We start from the raw sequence: 24,623 nt of genomic DNA, 5'->3' as shown, positions 1-24,623 counted from the left end.
TTGAGCAAATTACTTGCGCGTTTACATGGTGCCCCATTTGTGTGGTTCATTGGTCAGTTGGGTAAATTTTTAATGCGTCCATCGTTTAACTTCCCTGAAGAATTTAAAATATTCGACGATCAACATGAGAATCCAGTTGTTGGTATTCATGTCCGACGTACGGATAAAGTGAGTTTGTGTACTCTTATCATACAGTTTTTCATTTTCTTTTACTTAACTAGTGTGACGAAGTGATTATTTACGGTTAGATTTGTGAGTAAAATTACTAATTATAAAACATAACTCATGTCGATGTACAAGTTTCCCTAGCCATATTAAAGATATTTGACTACCGGAGAATTACTTCAATTTCATAGAACAAATCTAATCAGTGGTATACTAGAAAGGATTTAAACAATGTGGAGAGGTACGGTAAGGTAACTTAAATAGTATAGCAAACTGTGAACTGGGTGAAATAACTTTTACTGAGTGTAAGATCCATTTTGAAGGTTTTATGTGTTGGTGAAAATCCCTCCATGTATATACTTGTACTTTGTCCCTATTGATTCCCTTAGTTGTACATTGTTGTATTTTGATTACATTTGAGTTGTTAATACTTGTATTTTTTTTATAGTTTTTGTTTTTCTTACGCATTCACTAAGTTTGTGTTTCTTCCTGAACTGCATCTGTGTTGTTTTACTTGACACTTGTTCTTGGCGGTAGCCATATTGATTTGCTCCTCCTTTTGTGTGTGTTCTATCCAGTCAGGATAGAATAACGTTCATTTGTTGTGAATGGTAATTTTCCCTCATCTTCTATCAACTTCTTTATTTATTGTAATTTAGATTTGATTTATTGAACAATTATTGGTTGAATAGCCGGGTGGTAATATTTGTTTAGGTAACGATTTACATTTAAATTTATGATGAATAATAGAACCGCTAGTTACCCGATTACCTGTTCTGATTTCGACGGGAAAGGGCGCGTGTCTAAAATCCCCGGTCGGCTATTCTTCAACATCCAAACCGTAGTTTGGATCCTACAGTTCTAAACAATTATTAATTGGCCGAAGTCGTTTGGCAAGCGTTCGCGTGTTTTGATTATCGTTTCTGGAAATATTTGGTCGTCTCGCTTATGATGCCAACTAATCGTCGAAGGAAATCAAGCTCAAAGTTCGTTGATGTTAATGAAGAGTCCCCTATAACCAATCGAGTGCCTTTTGATGTCCTTAAGTGTCATGGTTCAGACTGGAATAGGGTTGATCATCATGGTAGTGACTCTAGTCTTAATTCGATGACAGATGACGTAAAAAATCTTAGTTTAAAGGAGAAGCAAAGGCTTGAATTACCAGGAAAGAGCGTTTCGCCTATAGCGCCTGTTGTTGGTCTAGAACTCCCAAAGGTTGAATTGAGTTATTTCGATGGACAGCCGAGAGGGTACTGGATATTTATAAGGCAATTTGAGACCTATGTAGCGTCAAGAGTCACTGATGATAGCCAACGTTTGCTCTATTTGATGCACTATTGTAAGGGCAAGGCGAAAAGAGCTATTGAGGGTTGTGTCATGATGGAAGCATCCTCTGGTTATAAGAGAGCAAGGGAAATTCTAAAACGTTTGTTCGGACAGGCGCATGTAATCGCTCGAGAGACACTAGAAGACTTATTCAATGCTGTGAATTTTGATTATACTGACGGAGAGCAACTATCAAACTTGGCTATTAAAATGGAAAACTGTGCTATGGTCTTGGAACAGATGGATTATACCTCTGATCTAAATTCTTTAGTTACTTTGGAAAGAATAGTGAGACTCTTGCCTCAACCTATGCAAGCCCAGTGGGCGGACTGTGTGTATAAATTGACCGAAGATGATAGAGAGCCTACGTTTCACGAACTCACTCAGTTTATCGCATCGCGTGCGAGAGTGGCTTCTAGTAGATTTGGACGGTTAGCAAATCGTTCAAGAAAAGGACATAACGTAAAGACGAACTGTCACGTGCAATCGGAGCAAGGGAATAGTTCGGCAGCGAAAACTAAATGTAGTATGTGTTCCCGTGACCATGCTATTTATAAATGTCCACAGTTCTTAGCGCTTACAGTTCAAGACCGATGGTCTCACGCTAAAAGCAAGGGTATTTGTTTCGTCTGTCTTAGACAAGGACATAAGGTTAATGAATGTAAGATGACAAGGCTCTGTAACGTTGACAGTTGTGAGAGGAGACATCACGCTCTGCTGCACACTGACTCTACAAGCAACGTCGTAAATTATAAGCAATCATGCCCGGAATATAGGAAAAGAGTTGTTAATCATACCAGTAAGATACAGACATTAGAGAACGAAATACGTAAGCCTTATGACGTAGAGTTTTCAGATGCTTATTCAAGTGATAAATCATTATCAGTAGACGACAAGGTGGCTATAAAGATTGTGGAAGGTGGCACGCGCTTCGACAACGGTCATTTTGTAGTTTCTATACCATGGAAAAAGAATCCAGATATGGGAATGGATAATTATGAAGTAGCAAACCGTAGATTACGAAGTTTGAAGGGTATGTTGTCGAAGGATGTCAGTCTGCACATCAGATATATCAAAAGTACTGAAAGTGATTTTACTAAGACTTGTGCGGAGAGGGTCTTTGAAATATATCTGCAGTCTTATTATCGCCCTCGATGGTATTTACCTCATCATGCAGTATTAAACATGAAAAAACCAGAAGAATTTAGAGTGGTCCTTGATTGTGCCGCCCAGTTTGCAAGGGGTTCCCCAAATGATATGATTTATCAAGAACCCGATACCACCGCTGAGTTAAGGTGTATATTAATAAGTTTTCGCAAGAAGGCAGTTGCAATCCCTGCAGATGTTGAAGAAATGTTCATGCAAGTGAAGGTCCCTGAGTCTGATCGAGGAGCTTCAAGATTTCTGTGGTGGCAGGAGGGAGACATGTCGAGGGAACCATCCGAGTTTCAAATGACATCCCATGCATTTGATGCCACATCCTCGCCGTTTCGTGCGAACTTTGCTTTGAATAAGACGACCCAAATATTCTTTGACGGTTATGATGGTTATGTTGTAGATGTTGTCAAGAATAATTTATATGTTGATGATTGCTTGATATCCATTCCCACTTGTGATCAAGCAAAGAGTTTCGTTAAGCATATAAGTGAATTATTATGTAGAGGAAGTATACAAAAAATGACCGATCTTGAATCTTGGTTCAAATGTCCTACTTTATTGCATGACGAATTTTATATAACAATCACTGACCGTCCGGAACCTACTCCTGACGATATTGAGTTTAGAAAAACTACTGTGGTTAACTTGAGTAGTATGAAGTACAACATGACATCTATTCTCTCTTATTATTCCGAGTGGTTGAAATTAGTCAGAGCTGTAACCTGGTTTAGAAGGTTCATCGAATTCCTGATGGTACTTCGTTCCCCGAGTCATGAAGGATCCGTTCATCTAGGATGTTTAAAGGTAAAAGAGCTTGAGATTGCCAAGCGTAAAATTTTATTGATGGTTCAGAAAGAAGTGTATGGAGAATTACTTAGTGAATTTAAAAACAGCAGTAAAGTAGTAAGTCATGATGATCTGAAAGGTTTATCGTTGATGATGCTTGATGGGTTACTCTGCGTTGGAGGTCGACTAAGATACTCAGATTTCCCAAATGCTTTTAAACATCCTGTAATTTTACCCAGTCGACACTTAGTGACGGAAATGATAATCAGACATTGTCCTAAAGAACAAGGACACATAGGAAGATCATTAGAAAAAGGGTATGGATATGTGTTTACTTGTTTGCAAACATGGGCAGTACATATTGAAATGATGTGTAATTTGATTACTGATTCATTTATAATGGCTCTATTACGTTTTATTGGAAGAAGAAGGAAACCTCCGGAGATTTACAGTGACAGTGCGTCAAGCTTCGTGGTGACAGTTTCTGAGTTAAGTAAGTTTGTGCATCAGTCGAATCAGCAGAAGATAAATAGTGAATTGTCAGCGAGGCCCTCATCCAACAGCATGGGTGGAATTTGGGGAAGAGTGATTAGGTCTATACCACAAGTGTTATTGTTGATCACCAGAGAACAAGTGAAGCAGGTCTCCTTGAAGCTTTGGATTAGTCTTTGTTGTTATTAATGTAGTTAGGTCGAGTAGGCGTACTGTTGTAAGTCCTACTCGTTCCTATGGTATGGTATGTTATATAATGAACCATGACCATAGGCATCAAGGTAGCTTGTGTGGTATGGAGGGATTTTGGGGACCGGTGTAAGATCCATTTTGAAGGTTTTATGTGTTGGTGAAAATCCCTCCATGTATATACTTGTACTTTGTCCCTATTGATTCCCTTAGTTGTACATTGTTGTATTTTGATTACATTTGAGTTGTTAATACTTGTATTTTTTTTATAGTTTTTGTTTTTCTTACGCATTCACTAAGTTTGTGTTTCTTCCTGAACTGCATCTGTGTTGTTTTACTTGACACTTGTTCTTGGCGGTAGCCATATTGATTTGCTCCTCCTTTTGTGTGTGTTCTATCCAGTCAGGATAGAATAACGTTCATTTGTTGTGAATGGTAATTTTCCCTCATCTTCTATCAACTTCTTTATTTATTGTAATTTAGATTTGATTTATTGAACAATTATTGGTTGAATAGCCGGGTGGTAATATTTGTTTAGGTAACGATTTACATTTAAATTTATGATGAATAATAGAACCGCTAGTTACCCGATTACTTGTTCTGATTTCGACGGGAAAGGGCGCGTGTCTAAAATCCCCGGTCGGCTATTCTTCAACATCCAAACCGTAGTTTGGATCCTACACTGAGTAATATATCTTATTGGTTTACAGCAAACTGAAATAACAGCCGCATCATGGCAAAATGATAGTGGAGAAGAATATTAATCTGTTAAGTTTATTGACGATTTCTAACGAATTTTGAAATCGTTTGAGAATTGTTTCTTAGATGAAATGATTCATTTATTTGAACACATAAATATTGGTACAAAGGGGCAACGAATACATATGCGCTACACAAGTCACTTGATTTGTGTATGGGCTGTGATACTACCCGGGTGCCCAGACCGAAACAGGTGGTTTCCTTAGGAGGCCACGCCTCGAGCCTTCGACTCATCCACAAGGCAGTGGAACAAAGTCAGGAGATGCAGTCGCATGGTAGCCGGTGGTCAATAATTGGTTCATACGTCATGAAATGAGAAATCAACTGTAAAGTCATTTAGATAACGAAGTGTTTGCTAGTTTTCTCTGCATTTTACGTGTATAAGTGATATTGCAAGGAAATCGTTTGAATGGTTAGTAGAATAATTTTTATCGTCCTCAACGTCGTGAAGAAGTATAAACAGCGAATAAACAGTGAGGTAACAAAATGATTATAATATAGGTTTATGAAATTTCGACAGGATGTGGGTAATTAAAGAAGCTCCGTAAAATTAATAAGCTAATATTGGGCTAAAATAAGAATGGATTTAGGTAATTTAAACGATTAAAGGTGCAGTTGGATTAGTCCCGAAAATCTTCAAGGATCGCAGCTCAGTTTTAACAGTTAGATTGAATAATATCTTAGCTAGAATTTTGGAACTGGACGTGATTCTATCTGATTGGTTTCAATCGCTAGTCGTCGCAGTTTACAAGAAAGGACAAAAACTATTTTGTGACAATCATCGAAGAATTAGTTTAACCAATATAGTGCCTAAAATATCAGCTTCAACTCTTAACCAAGGTTCGGAAAGAGCAAACCTGAAAAATCTAGTCTCGTTTCATACCTGAACATGGATTTATAGACTGAATACTTACTTTTTGGTAGGTTCTGGAACAAAAATTACTTTTTGACGTCTGACTATGGTTGTATCCCTTGATATTAAGGCGGTATTCGACGCCGTTGGTCGTGAGTTTTTGTTGGAGTGTCTGTCATTGAAAGCCGTACCAAGGAAGTACATCAAGATTGTTCCGAGTCTCAACCTAAACGCTACTGGTCAAGTCGACTGTGATCAGAACTGATAATTTTAAGTGGTGTTTGTCAGGATTTTCCGCTTTTCTCATTTTTAATTAACTTCATCATAGACATTCTTTTGGAGATGACGCTCTCATCTAACGTTTTAGTTATTGATCTTTTACTAGGATATTTATTTGTTGACTTGGAATACGCAGATGGTATAGTTCTGTTTAGTGAAGACTGAAAAATGCAGTCTCCTAACCGCCTTAAACAATAGTGAGAAATGTTGCTCCAGGATTGCTCTGCGACCGCTTCACTTATCATGAGAGTTTCATGAGTTTTATCCCGACCATAGCTGCTACCTTGACGCAATGGTCGGGCTTGCCTATCGTGACGACCCAATTGAGCTATATTGGCTGGAACATATGTTGCTGTAGGTTCTACCATGCCAGGCAGGTCGATTGGAGAACGGTAAGACTAAAAGCAGCAACTCAAGGTCTGAGGGCGAAGTCGTACTGCTGACTGCAGAGGGTTGTGACAGCAGTAAGGTGTTTCCCTCGGACAACCAGCGTCTACAGCGATACCGCCTTCTCACAAGGAAGGAAGGGGTTAAAAAGGTTGACCCTAAAAATGTCACACCTCACCTTACCTCACGGATTTCCGTCTCCGGCGGTAAGGCCCTTTGAAGAACGGAGCTAACACATTCAAAACCTCTCACGAAAAGGCCGTGCGCGACCGACTTCAAGCAGTTGTCCCGTGGGCTCTGCGGTCACGCTCCCAGGTCTTTTAGGCCAACGTTACTCCAACTTTCATGCAATTAGTTCCCTTTATGAATTTAAATAAAGCAAGAACAAATATTGATGCAGAATATTACGGATTCATAATATATACATATATTTCTTATCTCAATGTAAAATTCTATTACATATTTGGCTGTAAGCAGCTGACGAGAAACCTCGAAATATTATGAATTCATACTGTTCTGCATCAATGTTTGTTCTTGCTTTATTAATCAAACTTCCTTTTCAGGTTCCTCAAGAAATACCCTTTCACGATGCTATATCCGAGCGAAGATTAAGTCACGACTAACTTCTGAGACATATTAATTGACTAATATTATGGTATAACTATTCAATAATTAGATTATGTATATTTATATTCCCCTTATTATAAGCTTTATTTTGACCTATAATTTGTTATTGTACGATTTACTGTTCTTAAGCTATGTTCAGTTTATTGACTACTGTCTCCCACGTCCACAGCTACTTTTTGGCATTATTGTCTACAAATGTTATTTCTTATTTTATGGTGCGTTGCGGTCTGTTTGTTTGATATATAAATCCAGTATGTCTGAAATAAATGATTCGATTCGATTCATATTGTAAAAGCTGGAGTCAAGTAGACGGGCTAGGCGGACATAGGACCAATAAGGACGCTAGACCGTTCATACCGGTCAAACGTCATTGGTTTTGGCACAGTGTTAAGATTGTATAAGTCGTATTTTGATTGGTGGATAAACCACGTGATAAAAGTCGAACATAAGTCATAAAACACACGGTGTGGGCAGCCGGGAAGTGACATCAGCGCTCATACCCGTAACAACACACGAGGCCAAACTGGTCACATTCAAATCCTTCCTACACCTCCTAATACTGACCGACTCTGAGTTTTATTGGGCTGGTGTCTAACAATATCTACGCACGGATTCCAAATGCTCGACTGGTTTTTGACAACTTGTGTCACTTACATTGTAGGCGAGCTATCCTTTTGGCAACTAACGGGCGAGTTTACTGCTCAGCATTTCGATCCGTTTATCTGTGGGTGTGAAGTATGGCCATTAAAAATAGAGGATATTCTTAGGTTATTAGCATTCGATAGTAAATGTCTTTGAATTATTGCTCGTATGTTTTGAGACCACCGAATAAGGTGTTGGGGATAAGGAACTTGATAATGATGGGGAGTCAAGTGATGAAACAATAAATATCCACCGGTAAAGGTGGTTGTGACGTGTGTTACATATGGCCGCCCACTGTCAACCTCGACAGTGTCTGGTGTAGGAGTAGGTTGGAGGAAATCTAGTTGTGAACAGGTCACGACGTGACACTAGTCTGTGAAGTCATTGACAATTGGCCTAATCATGTAGGTAGATCTTGACTGCCTGTTTGGGTTCTACGTGATTCTCGCAACCAACGGTTAAGGACTTTGAATGACATGACTCAAAATCTTTCGCAATTTCTGAAAGGCATCCATTCTTCATCTTCCCTTGGATTTCAAATTTCTAAATTCCACATAATTTTTGTATTTCATCTCCATACATATATCTTGTTTTTTCTTACCTAATTTTTCTTAATATTGCTGGTACTGTTATTACTTCTAATACTCTGAGATTGATCTTGAAATAATTTTATCTCACTGTGCTAACGTGTTATGTCAACTTAAAGCGATTGACACATGTACCAGGTGCAACATTGTGTTTAGTTGTCTCACCTTCAGATTTTTCTTATTTTACTGAGTAATTCATGTAAGCAGCAATAAACCTTTCGGTCCTAGTATTAGGTGGTTAACATTTGACCTACTCGTTGGTAGATACCTTCTATAGTTAGTGAACAAGTTACTTTTTGTGAACCTTAATGAATATGAAAAAGCACTGTTTCGTCTAATCCTTTCGTGATTTATGTGAATAAATTATTAAGGTAACCCTTTTCTTAACCATTTCGTTTTTTTGTACGATTTTAGATAAATACTGAAGCGAGTTTTCATAGTTTAGAAGAATATATGACTGAAGTTGAGAGCCATTTTCAATTCATAGATGCCAAACGTCAAATGATGTCTAGAACTGAAGTAAGTATTTAACTATTAATTTTCATGTATATTGTAACTGTTTTATTGTAACCAAGATTCATCGAGAAATGACTTCACCTTGTCCACTGGCCATCATGTGAATACATCTGCGAGTAAAGGCTTCTTAGTAGTTTTTCTTAGCTTGTAGCGTGGTGTCGAGTCGAGATTATCTATGAACACCGCTACCAAGAAACACGTGCCATGTAAATCAGAAGGCGAAGGCTGAACGTAACCAGATTTATTTGGTTGGCGATTTCGTGGTATTGAACGAATACCAAGATCGTGCCAAGGAATGGTACAAGTGGAAGCAGGAGAAAGGAGTACGTGGGAACAGTACCAAAAACCGCGGAACAATGATGGAAGGTAATGGAAGCACAAAATGGCTATAATTAGCACAGTTAAACAAAAGCACATTAAAACAAACACTGGTACAGTTGGTTATAATAATAATTGGTTTTATTAAACCCGTCGTGTTCTCGTGATAAATGTGAGTCACTACAGGAGCCCCCCGCTAGAAAGGGTTTACACTTTCGATAAATAGCGGTTTGAATCGTGGGACTGATCGGCTGACGAGTGATTGTAGGACGGAAGAATTGGCGAAACAGGAAAGGGATCGTTGATCGTCGAGTTGCCAACGAAGGTCTTCTTCGGGGAACGGTACCAGGAGCGATGTGCTGTATTTGTTGCTTGAGTTTGCATGCCACACCAGAGTGGTTTGTATCCAGAATCTGAAGATTGCGTTCGTAGGGGTCCGGACCAGAAACGCTGCAGACGTAGGACGAAACCACGTTGAGCCGATGAACCAGAAGCGACCATAACGACCAAGTTCGAGACCAAGCGTATGCCAAGCATTCGAAACCAATATATCGACTGAGTGCGTTGACAAGTGCGTGGATGGCCAATCCAGCTTTCGCTAAAGTTGACTGAAGTCGACGGAACCAAATGGAGATGGTCGAAGGCGTGGGCTCAGGGAACAAAAAGAAAATCAAAAAAAGAGAAGAGTTTAGCATGCGTGTAGCATAGGAATAATCCTACACCTTATCGGTTGTTGACTGTGCGGTCTGCTGATCTGGACGTGAGACTGTCGTCTCGTCCGTAGACGGTGCAGATGACGCGTGCTGCTGACCGGGACGTGAGAATGAGGTCTCAGGTGTATCTAGCGTAGGACCTGAAGGTGGTTTGAGGATCCCGCTAGTAGGTTTGATAGGTCTATCATTGAATCTCAGGTTATCAGATAGGGCACTGTCATCAACGTGTGCTGGTTTGAGACGACCAATACTGACTATCTCGACGCGGCCGTGTCGATCAACCTTGAAGGTCTTTTCGTGACGAGCGATCACGCGAAAAGGGCCTTCGTAAGGTTGTTGCAAAGGTTTGCGTACCGAATCTACTCGTATGAAAACATGTGAACAGGTAGATAACTCTCGAGGGAGAGCGACCTGTCGATGTTGTATTCGAGTTGACACCGGAGACAGCGTTCGCATAAATGCAGACAGTCGATGGACGTAGTCTGATTTACCGAAATTAGGTCTGCTCCGTGGTGTGAAGAATTCTCCGGGCAGACGCAATGTCGTGCCGTATACAAGTTCAGCGGCGGAACATTGGATATCTGCCTTTAAGCTCGTTCGAATACCTAAGAAGACGAGCGATAAGGCTTCGTACCAGTTGTCGTTCTCGTGTGCTCGAAGAGCACTTTTAAGTTGACGGTGAAACCTTTCAACTAAACCATTTGAAGCTGGATGGTAGGCGGTAGTGCGTATGCGTTCCGTACCAAGCAGCCGAGTAAGTGAGGAGAATAATGCGGACTCAAATTGTTGTTCTCGGTCAGTCGTGACAGTCGAGGGACAACCGTATAGAGCTATCCATCGTTCTACGAAGCGGTGAGCAACTGTCTCCGCCGTGATAGACGTGATGGGTATAGCTTCGGGCCATCTGGTGAAGCGGTCGATGCACGTGAGTATGTGATCATACCCATGCGATGGTGGCAGTGGTCCTACAATGTCTAAGTGAACGTGATCGAAGCGAGCATCAGGCGTAGCGAAAGTGCCAAGGGGGCGGCTACGTGCCTGTGCACTTTTGATCGTTGACATTGTAAGCATTGCTTAGCCCACATACGAACATCTTTATTCATGGACGGCCAGACGTATCGTGCAGCGATGAGGCTGCGATATCTGAGTGAGATAATCCATGCAGGGCATCGAATACGAGACGGCGATAAGCAGCGGGTACGATGGGTTGAGGAAGACCTGTAGACGTATCACATAGAATGGTGCCAGAAGTCGTGGCTAGAGGTACTTCCTGATACTGAAGGGACGTAGAGTGTGGTGCTTTTGTACAACTGGGATCGTTTGCTTGGGCAGCGGCCATAGCAGGAAGATCGAGCACCGGCAGAGTAACTGCATTCGTTTGGATTCGTGATAGAGCATCGGCAACACAGTTCGACTTGCCTTTGATGTGACGAAGGTCTGTCGTGAACTAGGAGATATAGTCCAAATGTCTGCACTCTCGTGGTAAGTGGCGATGAGGCTTGGTATGCAAAGCATACGTTAAGGGCTTATGGTCGATGAATAAGACAAATCGACGTCCTTCTACTGCGTGCCGATAATGTTTGATGACGCAGTAGGCTGCTAGCAGCTCGCGACCGAAAGCGCTATACCTCGTCTCCGTGGTAGTAAGGCGTCGTGAGAACAACTCGAGGGGTTGCCAACTACCGGAGATGTTTTGTTGCATGACTGCTCCTATAGCAACATCGGATGCATCAACCGCTATACTAAGCGTGGCTGACGGATCGGGATGGGCGAGAAGAGTGGCTTGAGCAATAGCCGTTTTGATCTCTGTGAATGCAGTACGTGCAGAATCGTTCATTTCTAATCTGCGTGGGTTGCCGCGAAGTAAGTCGGTTAGTGGTCTTAACCGTTCTGTCGCCTGTGGGATGAAACGACGGTAGAAGTTAACCAAACCGAAAAAAGCCTTCAGTTCCTTGAGTGAGGACGGCACGTTGTACTCCTTTATTGCCTGCACTTTGTCCTCACAAGGTAGAATACCCTCTTGCTTGATAACGTGACCCAGAAATATTATTTCTCGTTTACCCAACTCGCATTTGTCTGGGTTAACTACTATTTCATTATCCGAAAGGCGTTGGAATAATAGCGTAAGATGTTGATAATGTTCATGTACGTTTGACGATGCGATTAGCAGGTCATCAATATAGACGTGAACAAAATCGAGGTCTCGTACAATGTTATCGATAAACCTTTGAAAAGTTTGAGCAGCATTCCGTAATCCAAATGGCATTCGTAGGAACTCAAACAAACCGAAAGGAGTCGTGATAGCAGATTTTTCAAAATCTTCAAGAGCGAGTGGGATCTGATGATATGCTCGTACCAGATCGATCTTAGAAAAGATAATCGTGTCCTTGAGCGATGCCGTGATGTCGTGTATGTGGGGGATGGGGTAGCTATAAAAGCGCGTAACTACGTTTAGAGCTCGGTAGTCGCCACATGGTCTCCAACTAACCCCATCTTTTTTGCGCACCATGTGTAGAGGAGAGGCCCATGGACTGTGAGAAGGACGAATAATACCAGTAGCTAGTAAATTGTCAAACTCACGTTTAGCGAAAGCTAATTTGTCCGGTGCCACTCGGCGAAGTCGTGCCGTGACTGGCGGTCCACGGGTGACTATGTGGTGTACCACACGATTGGTCACCAATGGAAGCTCCTCGAGTGGTTTAGTGAGTACGGGGAATCTCTCGAACAAAGCGTGGAATTTATCGTCACGCGAGTAAAAAGTGCCGAGGATTCGGTACGCGTTCATGTGGGCTTTACAGCCCATGAATTTGCTGTTCGACGAAGTATCGATTAGCTGCAGCCTACGTGAATCAACAAGCAATTCATAGTGCTGTAGGAAATCGATACCTAGTATGGCTGTGGGAACATCAGCAATGATGAACGTCCACAGGTACCGTCGTCGGTTGCTCAGGTTGACCGAGAGTTGTCGTGTACCGTGGGCAGGAATGACTGAGCCATTCGCAGCGCGTAGTCGAAGCACTGTGGCTTGTGACTTGCTGCTACCTCGTGGTACGACAGAGACTCGGGCCCCAGTGTCTACTAGAAACCTAGCGTTTGTGCGATAATCACGCACATAGAATAAGCGACCAACCTGGGGAGAAGGGCCGGCGAGTACGGCCGCTTTTATTCACCGGCTCCGGCGTTTCCAGCCTTGTATGAGCATGGTGCTCGACGTCGGGCGCCAGACCCGGAGGACCTATGGAACCAGCACCAACTGTCACTCGCTTCCGGAGCCGCCTTTCGGCGTGGCTTTGAAGATTCCCTTTTTGGGCAAGTGGTGGCGGGTTTGCGAGAACTTGAGCGAGCTCGGGAGACGTAGGGTTGGGGTACGTTACAACGGTCTCGAAAATTAAGACGTGTGTGAATATTTCGTGCCTTAAGGTAACCCTCGTGCTATTGATAGAAGAAACCAGAGAAGTAGTGAATAGGTCTTTATTTCGATCTTCGCGCAGTCACAGTGGAGCGTTGGATTATCTGTTCAGACAAACAAAGGCTCTCAACATTCAATATAAGATATTAGGGAATATAACGCTTATACAAAATAAGGAAGTGAATGAGCACTTGAACAATACTGTTTTGGCATATGCTTGGTTGTTTGGGGTCAACTCTTAACCAACCAACCTAAGCTGTTACATTAGCTTCCCCCTTGAATCGACTTCCGTAGGAACGTCGGTTCGATTAACCTATCTATCGAAAACACCTTAGTTCTATTTCTCATCCCAAGGGAAAATTATCAACTCGCTCACTGTTTGACTTACAATCAGTGACGACTGACGCTGTCAACGATAGTCCATGGATGTCTCTTCATTTACTAGCTTGTCATCTTATTTTGTAGCATGTGATTTTTTCTACAACTATCGCTGACGGTTTGCTGCATGCTTTCAAGAGAAAATGTGGGAATGTGGGACAAGAATATCTGAGGAAGTGCCGCGAGCAGGCTACCCAACACCGTGTTGGTGAGGTACGATTTTTCCATGCTCAGACCGGCTATCAGGTGTTTACTCACCTGTCTCTTGAGTCGCCCTCAAGTTAGAGGTAAAGAAGAATCTACTTCAAAGGTAATGGTAAAAATCAAGCAAACCTGAAGAACTGCTCCACTGCCTGCATAAAATAATAAGATACACAATGGAAATACATAAATGTAATTGATAATTGTTCGGTTCCATGTAAGTGCTTGGTCTCCAGAACGGACTGGTATTCTGGAAGGAAATAGACATAGTGTAGATATCTTGTGCACGAAAAACCATGAAAAAAACTTCGTAATGCATATATGTAAAAGTGTAAACTTGCTAGAAGTTGTACTCAAACCCGATCAAATGTATGACCTTGGGCCTATGACGACCGCCTTTTATAACCAGGTACGTAACCAAAGGTGCATAATTGTACTCAACAAAACGGAAAAGAATATACGGTTAAGGAGGAAAAAAATTGTGTAGATTATGAGGATCAAGTACAGTTGTGTCAAATACTCTTTTCTGGTTTGATCTAAGTATGTATGATATATTGAAGCAGCATTTCGTCAATTCATCCAAGTAACGAATTGGTTTGCACCTCAGAAGTGTGTTAGTCCTATTACTCATTAGTATTATGAGTGATTAATTGGTGTAAGGAAAGATTGAAGTCACCTTACCGTAACGCACTGTACTATATCTTCACGGTTATTGATTCTTAAATGTCAGAAATTAAAAAAAATCTGAATATGGTGAAACTACTTTATGGACGACCTTTGAACGAATTTTTAAGTGACCTTGAGGACATCAGCCAATCAGAAGAGAGTTAGTTTAAAGTAAAAATATATTATAAAAAAGTGATGAATTATAATGGATATTCTTCTTTTACATTATTAAAGAACTTGTTGAGGTTTGATATAGGTTCAGAAGTTTTGAAATCATGGTGCATGCGGTATAAGAACTCGTCCATATGACTCCATAATAATCGTCCACTGGAGCCGTGATAGGGTCTTAAAAAATACTTCAGCCTAGACCACATGCCCTCAATGTTGTTTGTATGGACACCCCGTCGTTGGATCAAAGAAATGACGTTTGTGCACCACAACATGATGCACAAAACCAAGTCTCGAGAGGCATCTATACGCTTTCCAATCATCGGTATGGCCGCAGCTAATGTTACTGGAGACTTTATGATCCAATTTGCAACGATTATCATGGTTTGTCTTAGCCTTAGCCGTGACCGGGCAAAGAAAGTGCCAGTTCGAGCAGATTTTTTTCTACAACATATAGTACAACGAAATACAATGTCATCGCGGCAGTCTGCACATCGTGCTGCGGTCATTTAATTGCCGCAGTCACAGACACAGGAACTTCTTGACAGTGCCATCTGCTATAGTCTCTCAACGATCACCTATTCTCTAAAATCTGCTGTAAAACGACTGAATGTGAGCATCTCGCACTGAACTTATCGCCGTGACCTTGAAATTCCTTAAACGCTTCTGATTGGCTCGTCCATAAATTAGAGTCCTACCACGTAAGTTTCCTACACATGAAAAAAATGATGAGAACTTTAATAAGTACTTGACCATGGTTTAATCCAAAATGTTTTGTCTAGAAAACTACTTATTAATAGTAGTATTAATCGTATCAAGCTACTAAACATATCCTCAACCGAAAACTTTTAGAAGTAGTTCATATGGTATATATGTATAGCCAGTCTACGTGAAAAATGTATATAAATATATAAGAAGTACAGCCAACATAGTTAATTAACCAGAAAAAGAAATTATAAAACTCGCCTGGGTTGCTTTTTGAATTCGTTGTATTTGCCAGTGTCAGTTGTATGAGTTTGCTTAAAATCCTCAGTCATCGTTTCGGAATACCTAGCTTATGTGTCCAGTATTTAAAAAAAATTTAACATAACACTTATATATCAAAGGTAAAAGGACTGGGGAGTTGTCGGTGAGGCGGAATGAGGAAAAAAAAATATTTTTAAGTAGATGTAGGGTGTGATTAGCTGCGTGGTTAGATTTTATCCTGCAGCCGAAACTGTCAACATCCTTGACTGACTAATTGGATGTGCCCAGCGAACCGTTTTAGTCATTTGTAAAGATTTATCATCTTTACATTTCGATTCCGTAATGGATTTGTCAGTTAAACGATCTAACAACACGTATGGTGGTTCATGATCTAGATAAGCCGGCTTTAGCCTATCAATACTTACTGTGTCGATGTTTCCATGTTTTTCTATCACGAAATATTTAGATTTTCTTGAGACGACTTTGAAAGGACCTTCAAATGGAGGACTGAGTGGTGCTTTTATTTTATCACGTCTTATTCAGACGTGCGTGCAATTGCTTAGGTCTTTAGGTATATATACGGCGCGCGATTGTTCACGAGTATTAATCGGCTTAAGTTTAGACATGTCCCGTAGTTGATCTACATAATTTTCTAAATTAAGTTTTCGACTGTTAGTATTAGGGTTAACAAATTCACCGGGTAGTCTTAGAGTTGTTCCGAAAACCAGTTCCGCAGCTGAACACTGTGCGTCAGTTTTGACAGATGTTCGTATTCCCAACATAACTAATGGTAGGAATTCTGTCCACTGATTGGGGTTTGAGTGAGATATAATGGCGGTTTTTAGCTGACGGTGAAAACGTTCTACCATCCCATTAGCCTGAGGATGATATGCAGTGCAGCGTATCCTATTGGAGCCTAGAAGTTTAGCCAAGTTATTAAATAGTTCGGATTCGAATTGCGCTCCTCTATCCGTCGTTATTGTTATGGGTGTACCAAAAATGGTTACCCAGTTCTGCATGAAAACTTTGGCTACTGTTTCCGCTGTGATGTCCGCTATCGGGATGGCTATAGGGAATCTGGTAAATCGATCTATGCATGTAAACAGATAATTAAAACCGTTTGAACGTGGTAAAGGACCTACCAAGTCGATATGCACATGGGCAAAACGTGCATCTGGTTGCGAGAAAACACCTATGGGTGAATTTGTGTGACGATTAATCTTTGATTGTTGACATGCTGAACACTCTCTAACCCATTTGTGTACATCCTTCTGTAAATTCGGCCATATATATTTGGCATTGATTAGTTTTGTTGAAGCTTTCGCGCCAGGATGAGACAAAGAATGAAAGTTATTATATATCAACTTTCGCATATTTTTGGGAACGAAAGGTCGCGGCATTGCCTTGGTCGTGTCACAATAAATTAGAATACCATCGATAGGTGATGGGAATTGTTTTAAATTAAGACTTGAATTGTTTGTTTTAAGTAGGTTTTGTAATTCTAGGTCCTGCTCTTGTTCGTGTCTTAACGTCTCGAAGTTTACTGTAGACTGCTGTAGCATGTTCATTTCTAGCCTAGATAAAGCATCTGCCGCCTGATTGTCCTGACCTTTGACATGTCGGATATCGCTTGTGAACTGTGATATATAGTCAAGGTGTCGGACTTCTCGAGGTGAGTATTTATCAGCTCTCGCTTTTAGTGCATTCGTTAATGGTTTGTGATCCGTAAAGACTATAAATTCCCTGCCTTCTAACATGTGTCGGAAGTGTTTAATGGTTAGGTTGATTGCAAGAAGTTCTCGCCCGAAGGTAGAATACCTTGTCTCTGCTGGAGCGAGTCTTTTTGAGAGGAAAGCAATTGGTTTCCAGGCGTTTTTAACCAGTTGGTTAAGGGTACCGCCTACTGCTTTATCTGAAGCATCCACCATCAAAGCAAGTGGGGAAAGAGAATTCGGATACATCAACGTAGTTACTTGAGCTAATTTATCTTTAAGCTGTTTAATAGCTTCGACGGCGTCAGAAGACAGTTTGAATTCTTTTGGTTTTCCATTGAGTGAATCTGTCAAAGGTTGCATTAATTGTGCGCAACCTGGTATGAATCTGCGATAAAAGTTCATTAGACCTAGAAAACTTCTCAGTTGTGTTAGAGAACTAGGTATGGGGTATTGTTTGATGGTATCCACTTCTTTTTTGATAGGTTTAATCCCTTCTGAGCTTATTGTGTGACCGAGAAATTCTAAAGTTTGAACACCGAAAACACACTTACTTTGATGTATGTTTATTCCATGTTCATCCAGTCTTTTCAACACTGCTTGTACATGCTGTTCGTGTGATTGCAAATTGGGGCTGGCAATTAACAAGTCGTCTATATACTCCTGCGCAAATGGCATATCTCGAAGTAGGTTGTCTATGAATATTTGAAATGTCTGTACCGCATTTCTCAGGCCGAATGGCATGCGTACAAACTCGAATAAGCCAAAGGGTGTTGTAATAGTTGTCTTGGGAATATCTTCATCAGCCACTGGGATATTGTGATATGCCCTGACTAAGTCAATTTTAGTGAATATGTTCATACCCTGTAAACCGTTTGTGAAATCTTGGATATGAGGTATTGGGTACCTATCTGGTACGGTTTGACGGTTGAGGGCTCTGTAATCCCCGCACGGTCGCCAGTCACCATTCTTCTTTGGGACCATATGCAAAGGGGATGCCCATTGACTATCAGAGGGACGGATAATACCCAGTTGTAGCATATAATCAAACTCGGCCCTAGCGATTTTGAGCTTATTTGGTGCTAGTCTCCTGGGTTTTGCAAAAACCGGTGCACCTTCGGTTTTGATAGTATGACTTACTTTTAGTTTGTTTTTGGAAGGCTGTGGGTTTGGTTTAGTTAAGTTTGGAAATTCCGCGAGTATATCTTGGAATTTCGCTGTTGTTACTGGAGGAGTTTGAATCAAGTTAAGAGAGCTGATGTGACTTTCTTTGCCTTTTGTGTAATACGAAGTTTCTTTTAGTGTTAATCGCCGTTTCTTGGTATCAACTAGAAATTCGTATCTCTCTAGAAAGTCCATCCCCAGTATTGCCAGATCTAAGTCGGCTACCGTGAAAACCCAAGGGAATTGCCTCCTGAACCCCAAATCTAGGGTTAAAGTTTTCTGCCCAAATGTCGCAATTTTAGTTTTATTTGCAGCTTGAAGTGTAATTGATGATGTTTCTCGACTAATCTCAGTTTTATTTTGAGGGATGATGCTAAGAGCAGCGCCAGTATCCACCAAGAAATTCAAGCCAGAGTTTCTGTCTCTAACATAAAACAAGCGACTGTTTAGGCGCCCCTCCTCAGTCGTCGCGACTTGGGGAGGGGTTACTCGTTTCCCGCTGTCTTAGAATTATGTTTAGGCCAGGCGCATGGTTGCATGCACTTGGTTGAGTTGACACCAAACTTCCAGTGGTACCAACAAAACTGCCCAGATTGTCTGGACATATGTGACCTGTTTTGTGACTTGGATCGTGGTCGTTGTGGTGACCTGCTCCTGCTTGTATGACCCATTTGCATTCTGGTGACAGCCTCAGTGAGACTCTTAACACTCGCAATGAGTCCTTCTATGACGGGGTCTTTTGCTGATTCTACTTTTTGTGTGTGATTTATTGTGCCTGATCCAGTTGGAGGACCTCTTTCCATTATTCTATCGGCTATACACGCTAAATGAGATAATGAGGTTTCAGGATCTTGTGCATCCAAACAGTGTTGGACGTAGCATGGGAGAGCTTGTATCCATCCTTGTTTTAGGACTGCTTCACCCACTGTGTTATCACCCACTAAGACTTGGAGGTGACGTAAAAACTGTGACGGCGACCGATCACCTAGTGTTTCACCTTGAAAAAGTCTTTGGATTCTTTGACTATCTGATAATGATAAACGGTTCATTATCTCTCGTCTTAAGATGGTGTATGGTTGTGGTGATGGTGGATCTAAAATCAAGTCACGGACTTCTTTGGCGACTGAAGGAGGAAGGATAGAACACAAGTCTCGATAGCGAATCCCTTCAGATTTGATATTGTGTCTCGTGAAATGATGCTCTAGTTGAGCAAACCACAATTCAGGATCACTACGATCAAATTCTGGAAGTCGAGATTTCGTAGTCATAACAGTGTCTATCTCCACTGGTGACAAATCCTCCAGATTATGGGTTTCTATTGAGTCTGACATGAGGTATGTGACAAATATAGCAATAAAGTTAGCACGAAAAATGGTTACTATAACACGAAAAACTTAAGATAATACGGGATAAACTAGTTATATACTCAACTTAGTTTACGGATAATCAGGTCTACTTTTACGATTAAGTAAAAAAATGTTAATAACAGAAATGAGGTTGAATTTGTGTTCAAAAAGGGCTCACCACTTTCGTGCCTTAAGGTAACCCTCGTGCTATTGATAGAAGAAACCAGAGAAGTAGTGAATAGGTCTTTATTTCGATCTTCGCGCAGTCACAGTGGAGCGTTGGATTATCTGTTCAGACAAACAAAGGCTCTCAACATTCAATATAAGATATTAGGGAATATAACGCTTATACAAAATAAGGAAGTGAATGAGTACTTGAACAATACTGTTTTGGCATATGCTTGGTTGTTTGGGGTCAACTCTTAACCAACCAACCTAAGCTGTTACAAATACACCCGTCCCTGTCGCCATGAGCTGGGGAGTGATCGGCGTACCTGTCCACATTAGGACGTGCCGTTGAAGCAACTACATAGCTGTCTCTGTTATTAGTCCTCGCTAAAATTTTGTCTGCTATGAGGGCTACCTGGTTAAGCGGTGCGTCTTCGAGCAGTGCCGTCACAGTAGGTTGGATATGAGCTGGTAGTGACTCGAGCCACAATTCCTTAGCTATTTCCGAGTCAGATGCTGTTGGTCCTGCAAGAGATTGCAGACGCGTGGGGTGGTGGCTTGGTTTAGCATCACCCAGGGGGTGACGTGCTAACAATCTCCTCAATCGTTCCTCCCTCGATGGGAGGAAATGTCAGAGAATTGCCTCTTCTAGGCGATCATAAACATTGGGCACATTGGAATTGAGGATGACCTCACGTACAGCTACTAAATGGTCCCCGGGTAGTGATTCGAGAGCGAAGGCGTACTTTTGCCTTTGGCTGGTGATGCGACGAGTCTCGAACTGAAACTCTAATGCAGCAAACCAAACCTCTGGGTTGTGGGGAATGAATGATACAGGTCGAAGGTGAATGGCCTGTACGTCTGAGTCTATAACATTAATACTATTCTTGTCGCTATCCGTCATGTCGTGTTTATTAAATATTAAAAGATAATATGAAAATATACGACGGACGTGGATAGATAAACTATAGACTCTTCGAATTGGCTTCTTTAGAAGATTTGACCAGAGGTTGAGGCGTGTTCCAGAACTTAGGTCACAAATTGTAGCGTGGTGTCGAGTCGAGATTAACTATGAACACCGCTACCAAGAAACACGTGCCATGTAAATCAGAAGGCGAAGGTTGAACGTAACCAGATTTATTTGGTTGGCGATTTCGTGGTATTGAACGAATACCAAGATCGTGCCAAGGAATGGTACAAGTGGAAGCAGGAGAAAGGAGTACGTGGGAACAGTACCAAAAACCGCGGAACAATGATGGAAGGTAATGGAAGCACAAAATGGCTATAATTAGCACAGTTAAACAAAAGCACATTAAAACAAACACTGGTACAGTTGGTTATAATAATAATTGGTTTTATTAAACCCGTCGTGTTCTCGTGATGAATGTGAGTCACTACAAGCTAACCACTTTTTAAAATTCGGACATCACAACAGTGTTTCAGCTCATAAACTAATCATGATCGCTGCAAATAAAGTACATGACATATTCATTTTATAAGCTAACACACTCAAAGTCTAATAATCCTATTATAGGTCAATAATTACTATCTGAAATTACCTCAAGTCTCTGAGTTGTTTTAGTTAAATAATGTTTATATTTCTAGTTGTGAAGATTCAATCCACTCAGTTCGTCTCTGTTGTGAATTTTTTTTTCCGAAACTGTACTGCTCAACAGTAATTGCTACTATATATTGGAGTAAAGCCTAATAAGAATCTAGTTAAAATCAGTGTTGTTCAGTTATATTTATTGCTCGCCAAATATGTAGACAGAAATTTCAACATTTTAACTAGCAGTGGATTAATAAATACGAGGACACAAAACTATTTTATCAAGTTAATGATTATTGATGTACTCTGTATCAGAGCTGGTAAACTTTTTCTTAAGTTATAGAAATTCTTTGACATGTGGATATACCTGACATGGTTTGTAATCAGTCACGTTTTCTGTGCATTGTGAAACGAGCAATGTATCCAGTGTTGGTTGACTTCTGATATTTTTATCTTGCATTTTCTATACAAAATCTTGTTGTTACATAATCTAGTAATTTTTATTTTGGTATAAAATAAGTTTCATAAATTCTTTCGATTAGGAGTGGAGAAATGACATCAAATCGCCGTTTCGTCATAATGTATATCACCAATTAAAACCAGTACAACGACGTGTGTATATAGCTACAGACGACCCTAGTGTATTTAATGAAACTAAATTAAAGTATCCCAACTATATATTTTATGGTAATCGCGGACGTGCTAATTCAGCTTCTGTCTTCAGACGAAAAAATGAAGATTCTATTATGGGTGTGGTAACTGACGTGTTCGCTTTATCAAGAACGAATTATTTAGTTTGCACTTTTTCTTCACAGGTAAGTTAAATTTCTTGTTTTGATGACGATCATGGCAACTTGTAATCCCTTGTCTATGATGTGAAATTCGAACCAGCTTTGTCTGAATGCCGATCATTTCTTGATCCTACGTTGATTATAACTGACTTAACTTCATAACCTTCGAGTTAGACTTTAATTTTGTGATGTTGCGAGCTGATAATTGTCTGAGTAACATAGATTTATGTATAAAGTGGATAAAAATCGGTTTGTTAAGCGATGTTTCGTTCTAAGTAAATTCGAGATAAAATGTTGACTATCCTAGTGATTTGAAATCGAAATACTACAGAACGTCTTTGAATATGTATTCGAAACGTTAACTTGATAAATAAGTGGGATTCGCTTGGGTTCGGAAATTACTACTTCCTAGTTTCATTCAGTGTTACAACTTCTAATACATTTTGACATGTATGCATTTAGTTTCTAATGTGTCGGTCAAAATAAACAGATTTTACTGCCTAGTTATTTTGGACCTATCAGACCGGACTATAGGGCAGTAGAACAGTTGTACTGATCTAGTCCGAGCATCAACTAGTTCGCCTAAACTATAAATCTAGTACTAAGGACCGTCAGCTAACCATTGATATGCTGAATGTGAGATAACATCCAAGAGTAACTAGTTAATTATTGGCCCAGAACTCAGTTTCCCATGCTTGCTTGCCTGATAAACAAAATAGAGAACAACCCAACAACCAGATAGTATCTGATTATACGTTTCGAATCTATGAATACCTCTTATAATAATATAGAGCGAAATCGTGACCACACGTTAATAGAGTTAATGAATTACAATATGGGCACAACTGTGCCATAAATGGAAGAGAACTGAGTGGTAGGTCCTTCATAAATTAATTTTGATATAGGAAAGACGAAACAAGATCTTACAAGTGGGGAATACAAAAATGTGACGGTTAAACTATTTAAGAATTGAACAACAAAAATGTCAACAATAACTTCATGTAGGATCGTTCTGAAAGTTCTCTTTCGTTTTATATTTATCCCGATATAGCAGTTTCATTGTAACTCACGATCTGTTGATTACTCCCACTGAACTAATTATTCATTGTTGATTTATAAGTTGTTTTTATAAATATCTTCACATTTTCTATGGAAGTTTATAAGCTAGAGGATCAACATGTAGTGGTTTCATACTGACAAAAAGTACCAAAGGTAAATTCCAAAGCTTGTTTACCTCGTATTATAAATAGTCGATTAGCCCCAAACACGATAAATGCAAAGTACTGAATTTCATTAATAGGCATTTATCTGTATATTATCAACAGTCATTTTTGTAGCTATCCTTCCATTAATATTCTTGCTTTGTTCGTTTGTACTATTTAAACTTGGGTTTATTTAATTTGGTTATTTATTCTCTAAAGAATTGTCTTACACTGAGTCACGAAACTTCAGAAATTTAAGAACCCTATTTTTTTCTTACTCATAAGGGTATTACAAATATATTATTTTTATTAATAGCGATCTACTCAATCCTCAATTCATTTCACATGATCAAGTCAAACCATGGTATTGGCACCTATCCTCATTTCGTTCATTTATTTTAATAGTTTGGCTTTAATCTCCTTTCGATTTTACCCTATTCTCTCTTGTAACAGGTTTGTCGATTAGCTTACGAATTGATGCAGTCTAATCATTTAGAATTAGGTGATGCAAGTCAACAATTTCGTTCATTGGATGATATATATTACTTCGGTGGACAACAAGCCTCACCATATGAAGTATTAATATCAAGCAAAGAACATGGTTTGTCTCCTGGTGATTTAGTCCACTTCCATGGTAATCATTGGAATGGTTACGCAAAGGTTGAAAAATTGAATACTAATCGTAAAGTAATGGCACCAGCATTTAAATTCTCTCCAAGATTAATAACTGCTCCTATGATCGGTGCACATGGAAATCGGTCTGAATTTATTATTGATTATAAATAATTGTATTTTTCTAAATAGGAAGATTATTTCGTTCATGTTTTTCTTCTTTCCTTTGTACCACTAACTTACTGATTTATGGTTTTATATTTGAAAGACATCGAACCTCATTTTTTTATTGTAGCGTCGATGCTCTCAGCTAAAGACTTTACAGATCAAGTTGAAATTGATCTACATATGGCTTTTCTGACTTCATTGTATACACGCAAATGTTTATACACATATCCTGTGGTCTTGATGTGATATATATTGACTGCACAATTGTATGATTGGTGTTTGTTTGTTGTTGTTTTTTGTGTATCGTTTATTCCATGTGTTGTAGT

General features: G+C 40.1%; 1 protein-coding gene across 1 annotated transcript; it reads left to right on the top strand.

The window, feature by feature from the left end:
* Positions 1 to 72: 72 nt before the first annotated feature.
* Positions 73 to 24,303, top strand: FUT8_12 (Alpha-(1,6)-fucosyltransferase; the record flags this gene model as incomplete). The annotated part of the gene is made up of 4 exons (XM_051219234.1): positions 73 to 168; positions 8,665 to 8,769; positions 22,067 to 22,339; positions 23,971 to 24,303. 4 exons carry the CDS (start codon positions 73 to 75, stop codon positions 24,301 to 24,303), a joined length of 807 nt encoding a protein of 268 aa, XP_051068427.1.
* Positions 24,304 to 24,623: the final 320 nt, after the last annotated feature.

The sequence above is a fragment of the Schistosoma haematobium genome, chromosome 2, assembly GCF_000699445.3.
Source record: "Schistosoma haematobium chromosome 2, whole genome shotgun sequence".
NCBI classification, from domain to species: domain Eukaryota; kingdom Metazoa; phylum Platyhelminthes; class Trematoda; order Strigeidida; family Schistosomatidae; genus Schistosoma; species Schistosoma haematobium.
This window is presented reverse-complemented; position numbering and strand designations above follow the sequence as displayed.